This window comes from Cavia porcellus, unplaced genomic scaffold, assembly GCF_034190915.1.
Source record: "Cavia porcellus strain 051 isolate PalLab524CR breed Dunkin Hartley unplaced genomic scaffold, mCavPor4.1 scaffold_5, whole genome shotgun sequence".
Taxonomy (NCBI): domain Eukaryota; kingdom Metazoa; phylum Chordata; class Mammalia; order Rodentia; family Caviidae; genus Cavia; species Cavia porcellus.
The window spans coordinates 20,084,589-20,105,767 of NW_026947488.1; the positions used below are offsets into that span (position 1 = coordinate 20,084,589).

General features: G+C 37.8%; 1 protein-coding gene across 6 annotated transcripts in view; it reads left to right on the forward strand.

The window, feature by feature from the left end:
• The window catches only part of Chd6 (chromodomain helicase DNA binding protein 6), a 219,773-nt gene that overhangs the window by 90,111 nt on the left and 108,483 nt on the right, over window positions 1–21,179 (forward strand). For all 6 annotated transcript variants that reach the window (XM_003467660.5, XM_013150333.3, XM_013150332.3 and 3 more), the window contains 7 exons: window positions 186–333; window positions 2,110–2,259; window positions 13,185–13,247; window positions 14,034–14,092; window positions 14,740–14,857; window positions 20,195–20,281; window positions 20,467–20,601. In XM_003467660.5, the coding sequence (XP_003467708.2) occupies window positions 186–333; window positions 2,110–2,259; window positions 13,185–13,247; window positions 14,034–14,092; window positions 14,740–14,857; window positions 20,195–20,281; window positions 20,467–20,601 (760 nt within the window). The remainder of the gene's footprint in view (window positions 1–185; window positions 334–2,109; window positions 2,260–13,184; window positions 13,248–14,033; window positions 14,093–14,739; window positions 14,858–20,194; window positions 20,282–20,466; window positions 20,602–21,179) is intronic.

Consider the following 21,179-nt stretch of genomic DNA (forward strand, 5'->3'; position numbering starts at 1 on the left):
GCATCAATCCATGTAGATATTTCTTTCTGTGTTTCTATACATTTCTGGAAAGAAACTCATGCAGGTTTCCTCATTAAAACCAGCCCTGGACCTAGTATTCCAGAATGTGATTTCATGACTGATCATATGAGAAACTTAGTTTTTAGAACTTCCCAACAGTTTTAATTCTGAATTTCTCCTTGTAGCAAGGAGCAAGGACCAACCCCAGTGGAGAGAAAGAAGAAAGGAAAAAGGAAAAGTGAAACAACAGTGGAGAGTTTAGAGCTGGATCAGGGCCTGCCGAACCCATCCCTGCGGAGTCCCGAGGAGTCCACTGAGTCTGCTGATAGCCAGGTACAGCTGTGCCCAGGAGTCTGCTAGAGGTTATGGCTGCTGAGGGGGTCTTGCTGACGCTGATCCTGATGCTCCTTAATGCCTTTCTCTAGCCCACTGCCCTGTGTACAGGGCTTTTACTGTTTTGGTGGGTGAGTAGGTACACCATGTCACCATGGGTGATTTTTTTTTTTTTAGACTGATCCTTGTGTTGATAATCGTTTTTTTTTTTGGTGGTGATGATATTGGCTTTCTTGGAAGGTAGCATAATGTTAGACTGCAGAGGATATGGAAATTGAACTTCCAAGCAGGGCTAAGTAAGGTTTAGGGTATCTACTTTGCCATATAGGTAATGCATTCAGTGATCAGAATGTTACATCAGGGATACTTCATAATCCTAAATGGTGGAAAAGCCAGGGATGTATTCATTATGCCAAAATAGTATGAGAGGTTTGGCTAAATATGGAAACAAGTAATTGCCCATCTATTCAGCTCCTAAATATATGCTACAGTGTGCCGTAACACTGATGGAGACTTAATCTCTGTGCTGGGGCAACTTCTCTTGGACATAAATTCTAATATTTGACAGTGTTATTTCCTCTGATATCCACAGCAGTTTATCTAAGCCATGGTGCTACAAGGAGGCCATTTAGAGTAAGGGCAGCCTACTGTACATTCCAAGATCATCTGGATCCGCGTTAGTTTTTCAGTGATCTTCACTATTGGAAGATATTGGCTTATCGTAACATTATACTGTTCCTAGGTAGTAGCGTCTGGTGTAGGAGCAAAGGCTTCTTCACCGCCTATAAGCTCGGGCTGATAGGTACCCAGGTAGCTGGAAGACGAACCACATCAATTTGATGGGATTTAGCAGAGAATTAAGTGTTTGTTTGATTGTAATCTATATTTGGGAATGAAAGAGAGGTTTTTTGGTGAAATCGTTTACATGAAGTGAAACATTATTGAAGTGGGACAGTAAAAAAGTGATGGGAAAATAAGCAGGTGCTCAGGGGCTATCCTTTAGAAGAAAAGAGAGTGAAGATTTGGTTTCTTAAAGTTTAAATGTTTGAGATTGTGTTAGCTTTCCTGAGGAGATTATCTGCTGCTTGGGTGTGATAAGTTTATAGAGGTGAACTGGGTGCTTTTCTGTTTGAGCAAAGTTATTGTACTGCTTTGTTGCTACTTGTTGTTTATCCAAAAGATACAAGCTACTTAATTAGAGATGAGTTTCAGATCTTAACTTGCCATATTGTCACATTTAAGATGTGTCCCTGCATTTTAAAATGTGTTCAGGGATTCTCAAAGTAAGTCCTAATAAAATTGTTATTAATTAGTTTTTCAAACTACAAAATTGGTATTAATTAGTTTTTCAAACTTTTGACAGGAGGTCAGAAGTATGGTGAGTTCAAGCAAAAATAAATGAATAAATAAAAATGGTCATTATTAGCATGAAATCTGAGCTTCCAGCTGACACTGTAGAAGACCACAAAGATGATGGAATGACCCCCTGTTCTTCTTTTATCAGTATAGAAACCAATTCCAGAGGTGAGGGAGAATCACTACTGTTGATGAGTAAAATGCGTCTTCCTGGTCTCTGAGACTATTGCTCATTAGTGGATCATAGCAGTTTGGAGGTGAGACTTGTTCTCTCCCTCACATAGCTAAATCCCATTTTGAGAGAATTTAGTCCTTAAGACAGTTGTGTTTAAGATTCCTTTGTATGATGAGAATATTCTTATACAATATTTGCCTTTTCACTTACAGAGCTGCTCTGACAGGTGTGTTTTTTTTCTATAGAAACGACGCTCAGGTCGACAAGTAAAACGCAGAAAATACAATGAGGACCTCGACTTTAAAGTGGTGGATGATGATGGGGAAACAATTGCTGTTCTTGGAGCTGGCCGAACATCTGCGCTCTCAGCTTCTACACTGGCGTGGCAGGCAGAGGTATGGCCATTACATGATGATCACAGGCATCATAGGAAATTTGCACTGGTACATAATATAACTTATTTTTTTTTCCCATTCCCTTATCCTCCCTTCAACTCCTTCCTCCCCATTTACAAAAGCTTTGTTTTCATGTTTTCCTTCTTTTCTCTTTTTCTTTTTTTTACTTTTCCTTTCTTTCTTTTCCCCGTCCCCCTCCCATAATCCCCTCCCCATTCGAATATTTTCTTCCAGTTTCACATTAACAATTCTACATTTTGGTCCTGGTTTACATGTTCAGTTTCTCATACCAGAGAAACAATGTGGTATTTACACATGTGATTTATTTCATTCAAGAGTATAGTCTCAAGGTGTATCCAATACCTAGAAATGTCTTGAGCTTATCCTTCTGTATAGCTGAGTGGTGTTTCATTGTATTACAAAAAAATCACATCTTCTTTATCCATTCATCAGTTGTGGGCATCTGGGCTGTTTCCAAGATTTAGCTATTACAAACTATGCTTCTATAAACATGAATGTGCATATATCACTGTGGTATGATGCTTTTATTTATTTCAGGAAGACACCAAGAAAGGGAATAGTTGGGTTAAATGGAATCGCTACTAGTTTTTTTGAGGAATCTCCACACTGATTTCTATAGTGATTATACCAGTCTGTATTCCCACCAGCAATAGAGAAAGGTTCCTTTTTCCCCACAGCCCTGCCAGCATTTGTTATTGGTTTCTTTGATGATAGCGATTCTTTCTGGGGTGGGATGGAATCTCAACATTGTTTTAATTTGCATCTGTTGAATGATTAGTGATGTTAAACATTTTTAGAATGTAAGAATCTTGTATGTGCTAAATACTTTAAATTTAGAGATCAAAATCAAAAGAACTAGTAAATCACATTTGAAGCTTTAGTTTGACAGATGTTTTGAGAGTCAACTAAAAAGCCATGTCCTGGGTTGAATATTGAGATACGGTTCCAGTTGTCTGTATACTTTATCTAGGAGAAAGGACACGTGGCTTCCTAATGTCACAAGAAGTGCAGGCTTAGAAGTAGGTGCTAGATACAGTGTCACACAAAAGCAGGACTGGTCAGGTGTTCAGGAGAACAGAGATATGAGAAGGACATTCCTAGCATGAACTGAAGCTTTGGACCCTGAATGGTTCTGATCATTGAGTGACTGGCAGAATGCTAGAATGTGATCTGAGGAGTGGTTGGGCTGAGAGATAAGAGTTGCTTGGATATCAGCTAAGGGGTGTACCTTTAAACTGTAGATTAAATGAGAAGGAAGCATCAGTAGATTAAAGCAGAATGCCCATATTTTCCCATTACGAATTCTCCTGATAGCAGTGTCAAGGCAGAAGATAGTAGAGTTACGATTTAACAGGAAAAGTGTTAAATTTTGAAAGCAAGGAGGTCTGTGCTGAGGAGCTTATTGGGAAATGAAAGGGAAAGGCAGCAGCAGGCTGTGTATGTAGGAGAGGCATCATTGCCAGCAGTGCGTTCTGGGACACAGGCTGTGTGTTCTGGCGCCCCTGCTGACTTGGCAGAATCCCCTGTGCATGTGGAGTGGCAGTAGCACAGATACCTGTGCCTCCCCAACTGTAGTGTGCCTTACAGAAGCGAATACAGTTTGTTTTCTTCAGTCACCTTGCCTCCAACTGAAGAATGTCTTCATTCGGTTTCACTCATCCTTTTACTCTGTGTTTGCATGGTAAGTAGTAAGGAGGAGGGGCTTACTGACACTATTTTAACAATCAAGAAATTGGGGCACAGAATGATCCAAGTTAGAGTTACATAGTGACTATTAATCAGTAACTAACCTGTGGGGGTTAAATTCATGTCTCTGCTAGCGGTATTCATCTAAGGAATGTAATACTTCAGAGAAATAATAATTGTATATTACCATTACAGAAATTTTCAAGCCGATAGTGAAAGGTAGCTTTTTTGCAAGACTGCTATGGGATGATAGGATTCTGTTGCTTTATAGTAGGTTTTCCTTCCTTGGGGATTTTATGGTTGATTTGATAATTAAAACTATATAAGGGTTTTTATTTTTCCTAGTAGCCACTTACTCTAAGCCATTAAGCACATTTCTTTCCTGATCCCCAAAGAGCAACAATGGCTGATTCGACAGAAATAATTTGGGAATTTTTAAGTATCTTACAAAGGTTCTTTTTTCCTCTAAGAGTACAATAAAAAAGGCTTACATATAGAAAAATAAAAGATAGACTCTGAATTTACATTAATTATGCCTCAAAAAGTTGTATAAACTTTAAACAAAAAGAGGCTTGATACATGGTTTCAAATTTGAAGGTCAGATGTCACGTGAATCTGAACTGAGAGTAAGGCCTATTTCGTAGTTTCCTGTGGCAAGTCTCTGTCCTCCCTAATATGATACGAGACAAATTTTCCTGAGACATCAGGGAAAATTGTGGGTGCTTGTCAGTCTCTTGCTTAAGAATTGGAGGTAGTAGTAGGGGCTGGGGATTTAGCTCAGCGGCATAAGCACCTGCCTGGCAAGCAGGCGGTCGTGAGTTCGATCCCTGGTACCGATAAAAAGTTAAAAAAAAAAAAAAAAAAAAAGAATTGGAGGTAGTAATAAATCAGAATTTGTGTGAGCTATGTTAGATCAAAACTCTGCTTGGATTAAATGTGCCCATATACTCCCATATGGTTTTACTGTAAAAAGATAGATTACTCCATGTTCCAGAAAAGATATTCTTTACCATCTTCCAGTTGCCCTTTGAATATCTTTTGTTTTGTTATCTTTGCTATTCTCTTTTACGAGCCATTATTCTTTAAGCCACAAAAACCTCACCTGTTCCGTGAAACCCAAGCTGTTCTCACTTTCTGAACTTTCACTGAACTTGTGACTGTCATATCTTTAACATTTGCCCTTAAACTAAGGCTAAAAAAAAATGTTTATTTTTTGTGAGTGAGTATGTATCTTTTGAAGCCGGGTTCCAAACTGCACACCATTTTTGAAATCTTCGCGGTACTCAGTAAATACTTGATTTGAAAGCTGGTTTGTTTCTTTGGCTAGCCGTCTTTATGGCTAGCCGAACAGAAGTAAATGAAGTATTTAGTTGCAGATGGGAGTAAGCCATTTTTTAGATTTTCTGTATAGATAAAGTTTTAAAATATATGACTCTGACATATAAATGAATGGATTAAAATGGTCTTTGAAGGATAATTTGAGAAAATTCTAAGCAGTTAAGAACAGATGGTTTTTATGGAAGTGTGTTTGGCAGACAGATTTAGTTTATATCTGTGTGTATCTGTATACACTGAGTGTTTATGCACACATGATCGTGCTTATGCACAATCTCTGTTTAAGAAAAATACCCTGATTTTCCAATTTCTTTCTGACTTTGATGTGTGTTTTGGAAATGCTGCTCTCTTTTCCTCTTAGTAAGATAAAATAGAAACCTGCTTTCAATGTTTTGATGATTACATTTTTGAAATTTTTATGGTAAAATTCATTTGTATAAAGCTAAAAAGAGGCAAAGTATATTGTTCAGAGATGAGTACATGGATAGTAAAACTACAGAAAATCAGATAAATAAGAGCTGTGCATGTCAGGATTGTAATCACTTTGGACTCTGAGCATAAGGCAAACACAGGATACTACTTTTTTTTTTTTTTTTTTAAAACCTGGGTAGTGGTTATGACCTGAGTGTTTATTTTAGAACTCTTTGTTAAGCTATAGATTGGGGTTTTTGTTCGTTTGTTTGTTTGTTTGTTTTGAGACAGGGTCTCACTATGTAATTCAGACTGATCTTAAAACCACTTTGTAGCTAAGGTTGGCCTTGAACTCATGGGTAGAGAAAGTGGTCAATAGTTAAGAAAGTTGGGTGCTGGTCAATAGACCTAGTTCATCTGTCACTTCATTCCCAAAGCCTCTCCTAATTCATCCAGTGTTCTAGCTTCTGTGTTCCCATAGAACTTATATTATACTATTATTGCCATGCTCAGTTGAAAAAGAGCCTCATACCATTACTTACTTTGAAATATTTATTGAACACTTGCTGTATGCCAAGAGCTGCCTGGATCCTGCAGATAACACTAAGGAACAAAAGAGACAAAACTCCTTACCCTCAGCAAATAGAGCCAAAGAAAGGAAGCCTGCAGCAAACAGTAGCCTGGCTTTCTCCCCCAGATTTAGCCAGATTGTAAACATACAAGGGTTGGGAGGCCAAAGGGCTAAGACTTTAAAAAAGTCCAAAAGTTAAAATAACTAGGGAGGGGCTAGTAATTAACATAATAAATAAAATTATGTAGTATATCAGTAACAAATTCTATGGGAAAAGATAAGAAAATAATGATATGAAATAGAATACTGAAGATTGCACTTTTTAGTAGGGTTGAGTTGCCTTCATTAAAAAGGTAACATTTCAAAAATGGTTGAGAGAGATAAAAGAAGAAATCATGGAGGGGGAGCATTTCAGGCAGAAAAACCCATGCAGAATTCCTGAGATAGAAGTGTGCCTGCTATGTGTAAGGAACAGGTGAGGAGTTATAGGAAGTAGCAGCTGGGGTGAGGGGTAGGGCAGGCGAGAGAGTAGGTGTAGATCCTATAGATTCTGAAGGTCATTGGAGAATCTTCAGTTTTTGCTGAGTTAGCAAGAAACATTTTAAAAGGCTGGGGATTTAGCTCAGCGTCATAAGCGTCTGCCTTGCAAGCAGGCAGTCATGAGTTTGATCCCCAGTACCGATAAAAAAGAAAAAGACAAAAAAAAAAAAAAAAAAGAAAGAAACATTTTAAGCTATGTAAGTAGAAGAGTAACAATAAAAATGGACCTTCTGAATATTGTGAGAATGAACTAGTGGGAGAACAGAAGCCAGCAGACTAATTAAGAGGTCTTGGGTGTAATTTGGGAAAAGTGAAAGTGGTATGGATCAAGATAAAAGCAGTGAAGAGAATAGGAAGTGGGCTGAATATGTATGTGTGTGTATGTGTGTGTGTGTGTGTGTATATATATATATATATATATATATATATGAAATTTGGTATACATTTGAAGATAAAGCATGCAAGATTTCTTGGCCAATCTAGTATGCTATATGAAGAGAAAAGGGTCATGAATTACAGGAGTTTTGATTTTAGCACCTGAAATTGGATAGAATTTCCTTGAACTCAGATGAGAGAAGACTGTAGGTATAAACTACAGGGGTGGGAACGGAGTGTGAGACAAGACTACGAGGTTAGTTTTAAATTCAGAACACCTCAGGGTATTCAAGTGGAGACAGCAAGTAACAATTAGGCAGGAATGCATACTTGGGGGAACAGTTTTCCATTGGATGCATAAATTTGACAGACATTACAGTGGAGCCCTTATTTAAAACCATGAGGCTGGATGAGACCACCAAGAGAATGAGTATGGATGGAAAAGAGAATGAATCCAAAAATTAGGCCCAGGAGACGCCAGTAATAGTGTTAACGTTGGAAAATTTTCCTCTGCCAGATAAAGTTACAACAGGCCAAAACTCATCGACAGAGTGGGAGATGAATTGTAAGTCCCTGTTTTTAAAAGTCATCAGATAGCCAAAGAAGCAACAAGAATATATAATATATATTATATGTTAATAATATAAATTAAAATTGCAGACAGTGAAGAACCATTGCTAGATGAGCTGACAGTCACTAGTTACTTTCTTCTCCGGAAACAAGTGAGTTCTGAGAGCGGTCTGAGGATGAGGATTGACCCGAAGAGACTGTTCGGGGTTGAAGAGAAATCCTGAGCCCCCTGGTGACTGAATATGCAGGAGTGAAACGGTGGAAGCTGAAGGTATCCACAAGATTTCTCCTAGAGATGTGTTGAATTTGGAGGAAGCCTAGGAAGCTAGGGCTCCGATAGAAGACAGGTTGAAATCTTATAATCTCACAGTAATAATTAAGTGGCAAAATTCATTAAAGGGGATGGCCTACTACAAAAAACCCTGGCTTTTCCTTAAGGTATTTGTCAGATTTTAAACCTCTGTGGAGGTGGGGAATTAAAAGGTACACTCAAAAGCTTCCTAGGTTATATGTTTCAAGGCCCAAGAGGAAAATCACCTGCCAGTCTTTCAGTCAGTGAACTTGGATATTTATGCTCAAGGAAATAGAGTAAAACGAGAGGTGAATTAGATCTCAAAACAGTAGCTCAGTCCTAATCCAACTTAAGTGGATCAAGAAAACCTCCTTTTCTTTCAATCTGTCTGAGAGAAAACAGGATAGAAACTATTTGTGATAGAAACTATTATTTGAAATTGCTGTACTTTTATCTACAGTGGAAATAAAAAATTACCAGATGTTCAAACAACATGGAAAATGTGACTAAAACTCTAAAGAGTAACTATGTAATTGGAACAGACTCCAGGTGACCCAGATATTGGACAGAAAAGAACTTACAGAAAATAAGAAAAAATGGACATGATCAAATTTTCAACTTCTTTAGGCATAGAAGGGATTGGAGGAAAGCTATGTTTGAAGATATAATTAATGACCAAGAATTCCATAAACAAATGGACAGACTCAACCAATAAACTCAAAGCGAGTATCCTAAGTAGGAAAAATGTAAAAGAGAAACCTAACACAGGCCTATCTTAAGCTGTAGAAATAAAGACCGGAAAACCATTTAAAAGCCATCTAAAACAATTAAGAGCTAATATTAAGTAGTAAAAAATTGAATGTACTACCTCTGCATTTTGGAGTAAGCAAAATTCAGAAGGATCTGATGCCACAATTAGGAAAAAGGTGAAGAGTTTAAAGATTTGAAAAGAAAGCTTAAAACTTGTATTGTAGATGACATCCACATGTCAGAATCTATAGACTTAGCATTAATAATTGTCAATTTAGCTAAATTGGTAAATATAAAGATAAGATATCAAAACTATTTTAGATCTATACAACACAAAAATCAGGAAAAGATAATTGTAAAATCCCACTCACGATAGCATCAGAGTGTCAGATTCTCTGGAATAACTCAAAAGATATATAAAGTCCACTATATTAAAAATGTTGCCATGGGCTAGGGATTCAGCTCGCAGCAAAAGGGCCTGCATGGCAAGCATGAGTTTGATCCCTGGTACCCCCCCCCCCCCGCCCCCAGTGTTGCTGAGAGAAATGATGAAGACCTAAACAAGTGGAGAGATACACTACAATATTGTATTCAATACTGTTAAGATGTTTCTATTTCAGTCCTAGTCACAATCTAAGCAGGGCATTTTTTATGGGGAGAAGTTTATATGGAAATACTAAAGACCTAGAGTAGCCTGAGATAATCTTGAAGAAGAACTAAGAAGACTTACTCTAACCAAGAGTTGGGCTACAATAATGAAGACAAGAAAATGCTGTTGTGAGAATAGACAAGTTGTCTTAGTTACTTTATGCTATCGCTGAGACAAAATACCTGATGCCCAAGTTAGGAAAGGAAAGGTTTACTTCTTACAGTTTTTGGCAGGTTTTAGTCCACGCTCAGTTGGCTCCCAGGCAGGCAGGCATGGCTGGGCTGCCTTTCATGGCGGCTGCAAACAGCAAACTCGAACCAGCAAAGAGCAAGACACACCTTCTTCCTGCCATTATATCATATCCTGGCTCCACCCCTTTGTGGTTGGAGCACTGACACCATCAATTCAAGCACTAGACAATGAACGAACAACAAAGGCACAATTCAAACTTATGAGGGCTGGGGCACACAGACATAAAACATGACACAAAGTAATGGAATGAGCTGTATTGTCTGGTATGCATTCTACTAGCCATATGCAGCTAGTATGCACTTGCCACATGTCAGATGTGCTAAGTGTAAAGTCCACACTGTATTTTACAGACACAGTATAAGAAGAAGAACATAAAAATATTTTAATGCTTATATCAATTATGTGTTGAAATGACTATTATTATTATTAATTTTTTTTGGTCTTTTTCCTTTTTATCAGTACCAGGGATCGAACTCATGACTGCCTGCTTGCAAGGCAGGTGCTTATGCCGCTGAGCTAAATCCCCAGCCCCGAAATGAACAATATTTTTGACATACTGGTTTTAATAACTGCTATAAAACTTAAAATTATATCTGTGAATTAATGATGTTGGCAACAAAGATTTCTGAGTTAGGGTACAAAAATACTACTCAGGAGAGGTAAAGTGACTGTAATCTTAGCGCTCAAGGGCTGAGGCAGGAGGATTATTGCAAGTTCAGGATCAGCTATGGCTACAAAGTGAGCTCAAAGCCAGCCTGAAAAAAAAGACCCTGAAAAAAAAAAAGAAAAAGACGCGATAAAGTAGATTATGTAAAACTTTTGTTTGTTAAAAGCTGCATTAAGAGATTGAAAGGGCACCATAAACTGGTAAAAAGTGTTGGTGATCTGTATATCTGCTTTACATAATATAAAGAGCGTCAAATTAAAAAAATGTCTCTAAAGTCAAATTACTTGAATAAAAAGTTCACAAAAAAGGGATTCCCACTGGCTGGAAATCATATAAAGAGGTGTTCATTCTCAATTACCGTGGACATGTGAATTGAAGAGGTAAAACTATATATCCACTAGAAAGGCCAGTGTGTTAAAGCTGTCACATCAGCTTGGAACCTCCACACACTGCTGGCAGTGTAAGAATGTTACAGTGAAAATATTGCACAGTATTTAAAAGATGACTAGCCCACCTTGTGATTTCATTTGTATGAAGTCTAATAATTGGTAAAACTATGAATGGTAGAAGTCTCAATAGTGATTACTATCTAATATTGATTACTAATTACTCAATAGTGAATTTAAGAGTTCCAGAATTTTGGAAAGATTTTTAACTTATCTCAGTAGTAGTTTTGTGTGTATGTATATGAAAATTATCGCATGATACACTTGAGATTTATGTACTCCATATGCAGTACCTCAGTGAACAGTGTTAGCACATAGTTCTTTGATGATGAAGACTGTGTGTGTGTGACTTACTTATGCAAGACTAGTACATAAATACCAAAAGGACCCAGCAAATAATGTTCAGTGAGATTTGGGAAAGAAGTTAGTTCATTAATCATTTCTGTTCACTTGCACCTGTTACTTTGTTCACTGTCCATTTGGAATAGTCAAATGAAACCTAGCTTTGGCCCTTTGCAGTCATAGTTAACATGTGACATGTTTGGGTATTCTGAGAAAGAAGAGACTTTTTAATGATAGATCTGTGTGTTTTATTTTCTATATATTTTCCTTGTTGTTTAGCATTCCACAAATATCTACTGAATGCTTATCTTTGCCTGACATTTTTCTAGACAAGTAGATATATCAGTAACTCAGATAAAAAGGATTCCTGTCTTCAGAAGATTTACATGTAAAAGTTTAAAATAGGCAATATTTGATCCCCAGTAGCCCCCAAAAAAACCAAAAAAGCAAAAACAAAACAGGCAATAAAATTGGATTCCTTCTGCTTTGATGGCCTTTCTTTGCGTAAGAATCAAGCAGAACAAATACTTCAGCAGAAAAACAGAAGCTTGTGTTTCTGTTCCTTCTAAGTACAGTTTAGTTGCCTTCTTGTTGATCAGTGAAAAAGGACTTTCGTCAATTGGATTAACTTTGGCATGGTACCTAGCATAATGCTACGTGTCTGGGGAGTGAACTAAATATTTATGACCTTTGAGGGTATCTGTCTGTGCCTGCTTGCTGATGTCTGTAATACTTTGCTGCATATACCTTCCTTGTCTTTTACTATCATCACTTTTCTGAGAAGAATTGATTTAAGATCTCAAGATACATTAATGCTTTCTGAAATGCTGTAGCTTTGGGACAATTGAGCCTTAGAATGAGTCTACCAAAGTGATCGTGCCACACAGATTGTACTGTGGAATGCTCCAGCCAGGAATGTAGGGTAGTAAGTTTAGCAACAGAGGTTGTTGTGATGTGTTTTTTTCATGTATTATTTTAAGTCTTACATTATGATAGTTCTGGAAAGGTCCATACTGCATATAAAACTGCCAAAATAAAACCACTCAACGTCTTGGAAAGAATTAAACATTCAGTGTTCTGACTCAGTGGATCCTTCTGAAGTTTGTCCTTTTTAATACAGATTTTTTTAATGATAAATACTCGGTCCATAGGAATTTTAGAGGCCTAGAAATTTTGGTGTGTATCTCGGGTAGGTATCTATTTTCTGTTGAGATGAGGTTTGCATTCAAAGGATGATGGGTTAAACACAAAGTCATTTCCAGGTAAGAGAGGAAACATGATAGAGTTTGGTAGAATATAGTTTTCCTTTGTTTTTGCCTAGTGCTTACTATTCACAAAATGCTTTTGCATACCATTTTATCCTCCTAGTAACCGAGTGTATTTCTTCCTATTACTCTAACCTCTGTATGGAAACTAAGAAATAGCAGTTGACTTGCCCAAATAGCTGGTGAGTGTTAGAATTTGGACTTTCAGCTTATAAGGTACAGAGCTTCTTATCTGTTACAGCTTTCTGAAAATTTTCTGTAGCAACTGTAGGAAGTTTTAAGAGAAGGGAAGTTCCAGGTTAAGGTAGATCTGAAGTTCAGTCTGAAAAACAGAATGGTTCCTCTGCCTATGAGAAGGATGTATCCTGCATTAGAACACATTTCTTTGAATTCCAGCTTTGCAAAATGTTTGCAATCTTCTGACTCTGGGCTGATGGGAGAGGTACTTAAGTAGTCAGAGGTAGATTTTGGAATAAAATAGTACAGGTTGAGCATCCCTACTCCAGAGTTCCCAAATCCAAAATGCTGTGAAATCTGAAAAAATTTTGAGCACCAACATGATTCTCAGCAGTTTTGAATTTCATGTTTTAAGATTAGGGATACTCAGTTGTGCAAATACTTCAAAGTCTAAGGAGCTCTGAAATCTCAAACACTTTGGGTCCTAAGCATTTCAGATAAAGGATACTCAGCGTATACTTCTTAGAGAAGTATTTTCTTGGATTCTGTTTGCAATAATTTTTAATCTGTTTGCAGGAGCCACCAGAAGATGATGCAAACATCATTGAGAAGATATTGGCATCTAAGACCATTCAAGAGGTTAGTGACTCCTGTTTCTAGTTTTATATCTGACACAGATTATGCTCTCTGTGAAGAAATATTTAGCTAGAGAATCTGGAGTAGTCATTCCTGGGTGAAGTGAAAGTTTGGCAATATTATTGTCAGTCTACTCAATACTTTATTTTTACCCCCATGAAAGATTTTGGGACATAAAATTATTAAATTTATAGAATGGCTCAAATTTATAGTTTTCTCCATTGTTATTCTAACCATAGGCATTTTTATACCTTAGTTTTTGTTTTTTAGCTAATTAAAAGTCATCAGTGCTTAAAAACAAAAGGAAAAAGAGTCCTAATGGAAAAGTATTGGGATTTATTTTCCTGTAGACATCTTAGGGCCATTGGAGGACTCCCCTAGATAGAATTCTTTGAGTGAGAGTATGTAGTCGCTGGTAAGAGCATAGCTTTATTTTTTCTTCCTGTATTTGTGATATAAACTTCCTTGCCATTGCTTCACGGGAGTGGTATGGGGGATACCAACCATGAGTGAAATCACTTGGCACCAGGCTGCAGTCTTGACATTTCTCAAAGCCCTGGACCAATTCTGGTTGGAAGCTGAATTGCTTGGAATATAACAAATAGCTCTGTATTTGGCCTTTGGAAAACCCAGCCAATAGCTTGTTAGGAAGAGGCCTGGAAAAATGAAAGTATTCTCAAGAAATGTTTATTTAAACTAGGCCAAGGTGTTGGTTTGCCTGTTTTCTCTTGGTTTAGAAGGGTGATTTGCCTGGAATCTAGGCTGATAGCAGGTTGTTGTTTGTTACAGGTTCACCCAGGAGAACCTCCATTTGACCTAGAGCTATTCTACGTTAAGTATAGAAATTTGTACGTCTATTTAATATATATTTGGATTTCATTTGAAAATTCGTTTCCCATGACACTGTATTCTCTTTCTTCTGTATTTTTAGAAACTGGCCCCTAAAGCATGACCCACAGATTTTGGCTGAATCCAGTTCTTCTGAAGCAATAGCATTTAATTTTGGCTGCATGGAAATTCCCCTGAAAAGCTTTTTAGACTACTCAAGTCCCTCTTCCACCTAAGACCAGTTGACTCAGACTCAAAATGGGCCCCAAAGAGTGACATTTTTTAAAAACACCCTGGGCAATTCTCATATGCACCTAGGGTAGCAAACTGCTGTCCTACAGTATGTGCCCTTTTCCCTTTTACACTTTCCTGTCTCTCTACTACTTGTACATGTTCACTAGCGTGCATTTGGTAGCCTGCTCATATCTGACCATCCTTCTGCTCTAAGCCAGTTTCTGTGGAAGCTGCAGAGAGCTCAGTCCCTTGGAATTACACCATTTTGTGGGGTTCCTGTTGTGCATCTTAAGGCCAAGGCCTTTCTAAGCAGTCTTAACAGTTTCACAGCAGACCACTCTGCTATGTAAGATCATCTTCCTGTTTATTGACATCTTAAAGCTCAGTCATTTGCTAGCTGTGTGTGTCTCACATTTTGTGTATCTTTGGATAGTTCCTACTTACATTGTAAATGGGCTACAATGGAAGAGCTGGAAAAGGATCCTCGCATTGCACAGAAGATCAAGCGATTTAGAAACAAACAAGCACAGATGAAGCACATTTTTACTGAGGTGAAGCAAAATTTACTGACTCATTTGACTGGTGCTTTCATTGCAGTATTAAATGTTAGGTTTAAGTTTCAATTCACGTTAAAGTTCTACACAGATTCGTTGTTCAAGTCAAATTGTGTATTCTTTTATATGCACTGTTTACATCTGGATAGGAGTATAGCTAGATCTGACTGTCAGAAGAGTAGTGCAACAAGAGGCATCAGATGTCCCAGAGCCTGCATATCCTTTGTCCCTGAAGTTCTACCGTTTATTTTAATGAAATTATTAACTCTGCACAAAGATTTAGCTATGATAGCATTGTTTATATTTGGTGAACAATTGGAAGCAAACAAAATGTTAGATAATGGACATTTATTTTCTTAATTTTTATTTTTAGTAGTACATGTTTGTAGTCATAATGATTGCATTCATCATGGGGAGTTGGTATGTGTACATAACACATCTTAGTTCTTTTTATATCTTCTTGCTTTCATTTCCTCCCTTCCTCTGTCTCTTGGTTTCTTCTCATTTGCAAAAGATCTATCTCCTTGTTTCCTACTATGTCTTTTATTTGCTCTTTAATTAATTCATTTATTTATTTTTGTCTTTTTCCTTTTTATCGGTACTGGGGATTGAACTCACGACTGCCTGCTTGCAAGGGAGGCGCTTATGCCGCTGAGCTAAATCTCCAGCCCCTTTTAATTTATTTTTACTTTGGATTTTTCTTTCTTTCTTGTTTTATTTTTGTTTGTTTTATTTATTGGTTTTTTTTTTTTTTTCTGTTTTTGTTTTTTGAGACATGGTCTTGCTATGCAGTGATCTTGAACTTACTAAGTAACCTGAACTGGCCTCAAACTTGCAGTGTTCCTCCTGCCTTAGCCTTCTAAAAGGTGGGATTACAGGCATGCACCACCTTACCTGGCTTGGATTTTTCATACTTGCTTGTGTGCCTGATTTATTTTACTTAAAATTAAGGTTTCAGAATTGTGATTTATAATTACTGTAAATCCTGGAGAATGGAATATTGTACATCTAGTTAAAATATTAGAGAAAAATTATTAGTAAGGTAGAAATCTGCTTGGTGTAACAAACTTTTCATGAAAAATGTCAGGCTCCGATATTATCTGGGAAAGTTTCCATTTGGGTGGTGCAGGAGAACAGAAGTGCTCTAACAATGCATGGAAAATGTTTTGAATAAATATATGCAAATGTTAACACCATTTTCTGTGGTTGTTGGGATTATGGTAAATTCTGTTTTCTTCTCCTTTTTTACATATAATTTTCAATTTTGAGTAATGTTTGCAGAAAAGAAGCCAAAAATTTTTCTTACACTATAAAGTTATTAATACTAGACCCTGGGGCTGGGGATTTAGCTCAGCGGCATAAGCACCTGCCTTGCAAGCAGGCAGTCGTGAGTTCGATCCCCAGTACCGATAAAAAAATGAAAAAAGACCAAAAAAAAAAAAAAATACTAGACCCTAATGAATACACTCAGATGTAATCAAATTATAGTAAATTGCTGAGCACACTTACCCAATTTATGAACGTTGTGTTCTGTTTCCTCAAGTGATAAAAATTACTTTAGAATAATGTCAGTGAACATTCCCCTTATCCCCAATATAAATCTATCCTATTTAAGCTTAAAGTTTGGCCCTTGCCCTCTTCTATGATTGTATTAAACCTATGAGAACTTTTTTCATGACAGTGTTGATCTAATAAGGACTTCTTCCTTTTTGAGGCAGGGTCCCAATCTGTAATTCAGAATGACCTTAAACTCACTATGTAGCTCAGATTGGCCTTGAACTCAAGGGAGTCTTCCTGCCTCAGCCTCCTGAGTGCTGGAATTACACATAGGCACCACCACTCCTGGCAAAATCTTTCTTGAAACCTTATTGGTTATTATCACTATTTCTTAGACTATCTTACTAACACACATTTCTTAGCAAATATTTGCAATACAGTAAATTGTTTACATGTCAGCTTCTTCTGTTTTGAGCCCTGCAAGATAGACAATCCATGTCTTTTTCCTAGTTCTATCCCTGGCACTAGGCACAGGGTCAATGCCCAGTAGTTGTCTGGGGAGGAGAGTCTGCCTTACACCAGTCCCCTGTTTCAGACTCTTCAGCACTTCCCTTTTTTTTTTTTGAATGACATCCAGACTCCTTAATACAACCTATGCAGCCTTGTGTGTGTGCTTTCTGATATATTCCCGAGGAAGTTTTTTCCTGGTTGGGGACAGATAAGGATCTATGAGGGGGTCTAGAAATAACGTAACAGGAGTTCATACTGCAGCAAGAAAATTAGATATATCCTGAAGTTGAGAATGAGTAACAGGAGGGAGTACTTCCTCTAATAGTATCTTTGATCTCAACATAATTGGCATTTTTGTCAGTAACTTGATTAAGTGTTCTTGTAATTTTTCTTTTTTATCTTTTATTTTTTGGTACTGAGGTTTGAACTCACCTCCTTGTGCTTGTCAGGCAGGTGCATGTGCCACAACTAGAGCATCCTAAGAGCCACTGTTTCCGGTTGCAAGGTAGCCAGGAAACACGGAAGGAGGATCCTATACAAGTGGCTGCAGGTTCCCACCCAGCACAGAGATGAGAGAGGGCCTTCCGACTTAAAATCCCCACTCCTGGAAACCCAGATTTTATCAACCACATCAGTGCTGGAAGAGCAAATGACAAAGTCAAAGTTCAGGTTTGCCTGGCAAAGCAAGCATAAGCAAAACAAGAAATAAATGTAATAGCCTACAGTGGTATTTTAAGAAACTTTATAATTTAGAAATGGGAAAAAGCAGTAGCAGTTCCAGGGAGAAAGGGAACAGCCATTTTATTTTCCTGTAAGTTTACTGTGAGCAAAGTTACACAAATCCTAGCCCGCATTGCTAGAAGAGTACCTCTGTGCCTTGCTGTTTTCATTCCTCAGTGTGTCATTCATCTGAGAACTAGGACCCATTGAGGACTTTGGAAACCCTGAGAGGACTGTAGTGATGGTAGAGGGATGGAAGCATAGCAGAACGAATAAGAACGAAGGTGGAAGGTGGGCTGCATGATGGTCAGAGCCTGGGCTCTGTAATCAAACTGCTGAGGCTTCCTCCTCGTCCCAGCACGCGCACATGTGTGCGTGCACACACGCCAAGCTGGGAGCTGGGAGCCACCTGCATAAACTCCTCTGAACTCAGCATCTTTCTATGTGTCAAGTGGGACTCCTGGGCTATCAGCCTTGTGGATACCTATGAATAAATGACACAGTGATGTTTTTTGAGCTTTATTGATAGAATTGACAAAAATTGCATACAGTTAAGGTATATAACTTGATGTTTTGATTAAATAATTACCATAGTGAAGCTAGTTAGCATATTTATTGCTTTACATAATTACCATTTTCTGCATTGCCCCCCCAATACTGAAGGTCTATCCTCTTGCAAATTTCAAGTATATAATACAATATTTTTTTACTATTATCCTTATACTGTACTTTGGATCTTTGGACTATTTACCTACATTACTGAAATTTTGATCTTTGAGCAATATCTGTGCCACCCCTCTGCCCCTGGCAACTATCATTCTATTCTCCTTCTATGAGATTGGTATATTCAATGCATAAGTGTAATCATGTAGTTTTGTCTCTGTGTCTGGCTTGTGACACTTAGCATAGAGCATGGTGTCCTCCATATTCATCCATGCTGTCGCTAAAAAGATTTTCTTCTTTTTTTAAGACTAGTACTCCCTTGTGTGTGTATATACACTACACTTTCTCTGTCTATTATGGATAAACACTTAGCTTGTTTCCACATCTTGACTGTCATGGACAATAAATGGCACTGTGTCTATAGGGGGGTTTAACGTGGTTCCTGACCCATAATCACTATAAATATTCCATAAATATGAATTCTCTATATCATTCAGAGAGTTGGCAATAGAACATATGTAGAATAGTTGGGCAACCTGGCTTTTTTTTTTTAAAGTAGATAGAGAAGAGATGTTAAAGAGCCAGCTCAGAGGAGAGACTCAGAGTAATGATACCTCAGTTCACGAACTGAATTCTTTCCATGATTCTGACAAACAAAATTAGATAGGAACTGAATCAAATTTCCCCATAAGGTCAGCATTTAACCTGACTATTGATTTGGTTCTTGTCCCATTCAGTTTGCAGTCAGAATCATGGAAAGAGATTAAGTTTGTGAACGGAGGTACCACTGCACTTGCTGCTCCTATTGTGGCTGCAGTTCACATTAGTGTTAGTTAAAGGAAGGAAGCTTAAGCCATGGTTTAAAGAATAATGATAAAGACTGTGATACTACTAGACAGGTAGAGATAAGTGGATCAAGATAGTAAATTTCTCAACAGGAGCAATTGAATTTGAGGTTTCCCAGGAATGCAAAGTATTTCTGCACTGATTAGACAATGAAACTGGATACCCTTAAAGTGCCTTCCATCCTGCAAGACAATAAGAACATCCCAGTGGTCCAGGATTAGGGTCTCTAGGTAAGAAAGACCTGAGTGACCATTCTTTTTACACAGCTCTATGACCTTGGTCATAATGCTTAACCCCTTTGATTCATTTCCCTCATCCATAAAGTAATTTTTTCAATTACGGACTCGAAAATGTAGTTTTGAGCATGAATAAAAACACTCAGTGTAGCTCTGGACATTCATTAAGTATTCCTAAATATTGCTTATTGTTGATTTAAAATAAACCTTTTTGAAGCATAATAAACATTAAATAAATTATAAATATTCATCTCAGTGAATTATACAAAATAACTTTGGTAACTACTACCTAAATCAAGAAATACAAGTGTATCAGTAACCAGTAAAGTCTGTTTATGTCCCTTCTAATGTCTTGTCCTTATTAAGTAAAAGAAATATAATTCCAAGTTGGCAAGGGAGCCAAGGGCCAGTAATGCAAAGGTAATCCTTGTGATTTTTCTATATTGCTGTAATGTAGAAAACTTTGGCATAGTGATCATGTACCCTCCAAGATAGTTGGATCCTTTCAATTATTTAATCATGGAGACCAGAATTTGGGGATAGTGAAGAAGTTGTTCGTGAGGTGACTTTTAACCAGTCTTTCGTTGGCATTTGCTTGCTTGCTTGTTTGTTCTTGGCCTTGGCTTTTTGAGACAGCATCTTTCTATATAGTTCAGACTGGCTTTGATCTCACTCAGTACCGTAAGCTGGCCTCAAACTCCTGGTGATCCTCCTGCCTCAGCCTCCCAAATGCTGAGATTATGGATGTACATCTCCTTGCCCAGTGTTTTCTGATAGAATCCAGAGTACTACTTAAAATGTTGGGTGTTAGATTTGAGGAGAGGAAGTATACCTCATAACTGTCCTTTTCTGTTTGTGTTAGCCTGATGAAGATTTGTTCAACCCAGACTACGTAGAAGTCGATCGCATCTTAGAAGTGGCCCACACTAAGGATGCAGAAACAGGGGAGGTGGGTGTGTTGCCATTTGCCTCTTAAATCACTGTCCTTTTTACTAGGTGTTTTGCTTGTTTGGTTAAGGTGTGGTGTGTAATGATACATTTTGTCACAACGGGTAGGTTCAGGGGTTGGCACAGTATGATTGACACCTTTAAACCAGTAGAAAGAAACTAAGTTTCTCTTCTGTTTCCCACTAGGAAGTAACACACTACCTGGTGAAGTGGTGTTCCCTGCCATATGAAGAAAGCACGTGGGAGCTAGAGGAAGATGTGGATCCTGCAAAAGTTAAGGAATTTGAGTCTCTGCAGGTTCTGCCTGAAATTAAGCATGTGGTAATGTATCTAGATCTCTGTCTGATGCCCCTGTAACATGTAATTTTGTGAGCCTGGTTATGCTGCCCGTGTGGCTATACTACTATGTAGTTTCTGTGGTGTCGTTATCATTCTTCACATTGAGCCTGCAGTTCAGAGTGTTTTTTCTTTGCAAACCACACCTTCCCTGCACCTTGGTCATCTTCAGGTCTGGACTCCATTTGAACATGTGCAGCATTTAAGAAGTGAAAATGTGTGCTTAGGTTTCTTAATGTGGGGGCTGTCATGCAGAGTCAGTAGATGGTGTGTAAGGAATGCTAGGGTGCAGAAGAAGCTTGGTTGATAGTGTCTTTCCTGCTTTCTTACCTGTTGCTCCATCAATGATCTGTGTTCTTTTTTAAGTAGTATAGGTGAAGAAAATGTAATAATAAAACAGTACTTGATTATTACGTAAGAAATGTAGAAGAATGAAAGGTAAATAAGAGATTGGACAGGTGACAGAAGGCGTAGAAAAGTGATAGCTATCAACTCCAGTATAGCAGTAATTAAACAAATGTAAATACCTCAAATAAATACAAAGATTTTCAAAGTAAATGTAA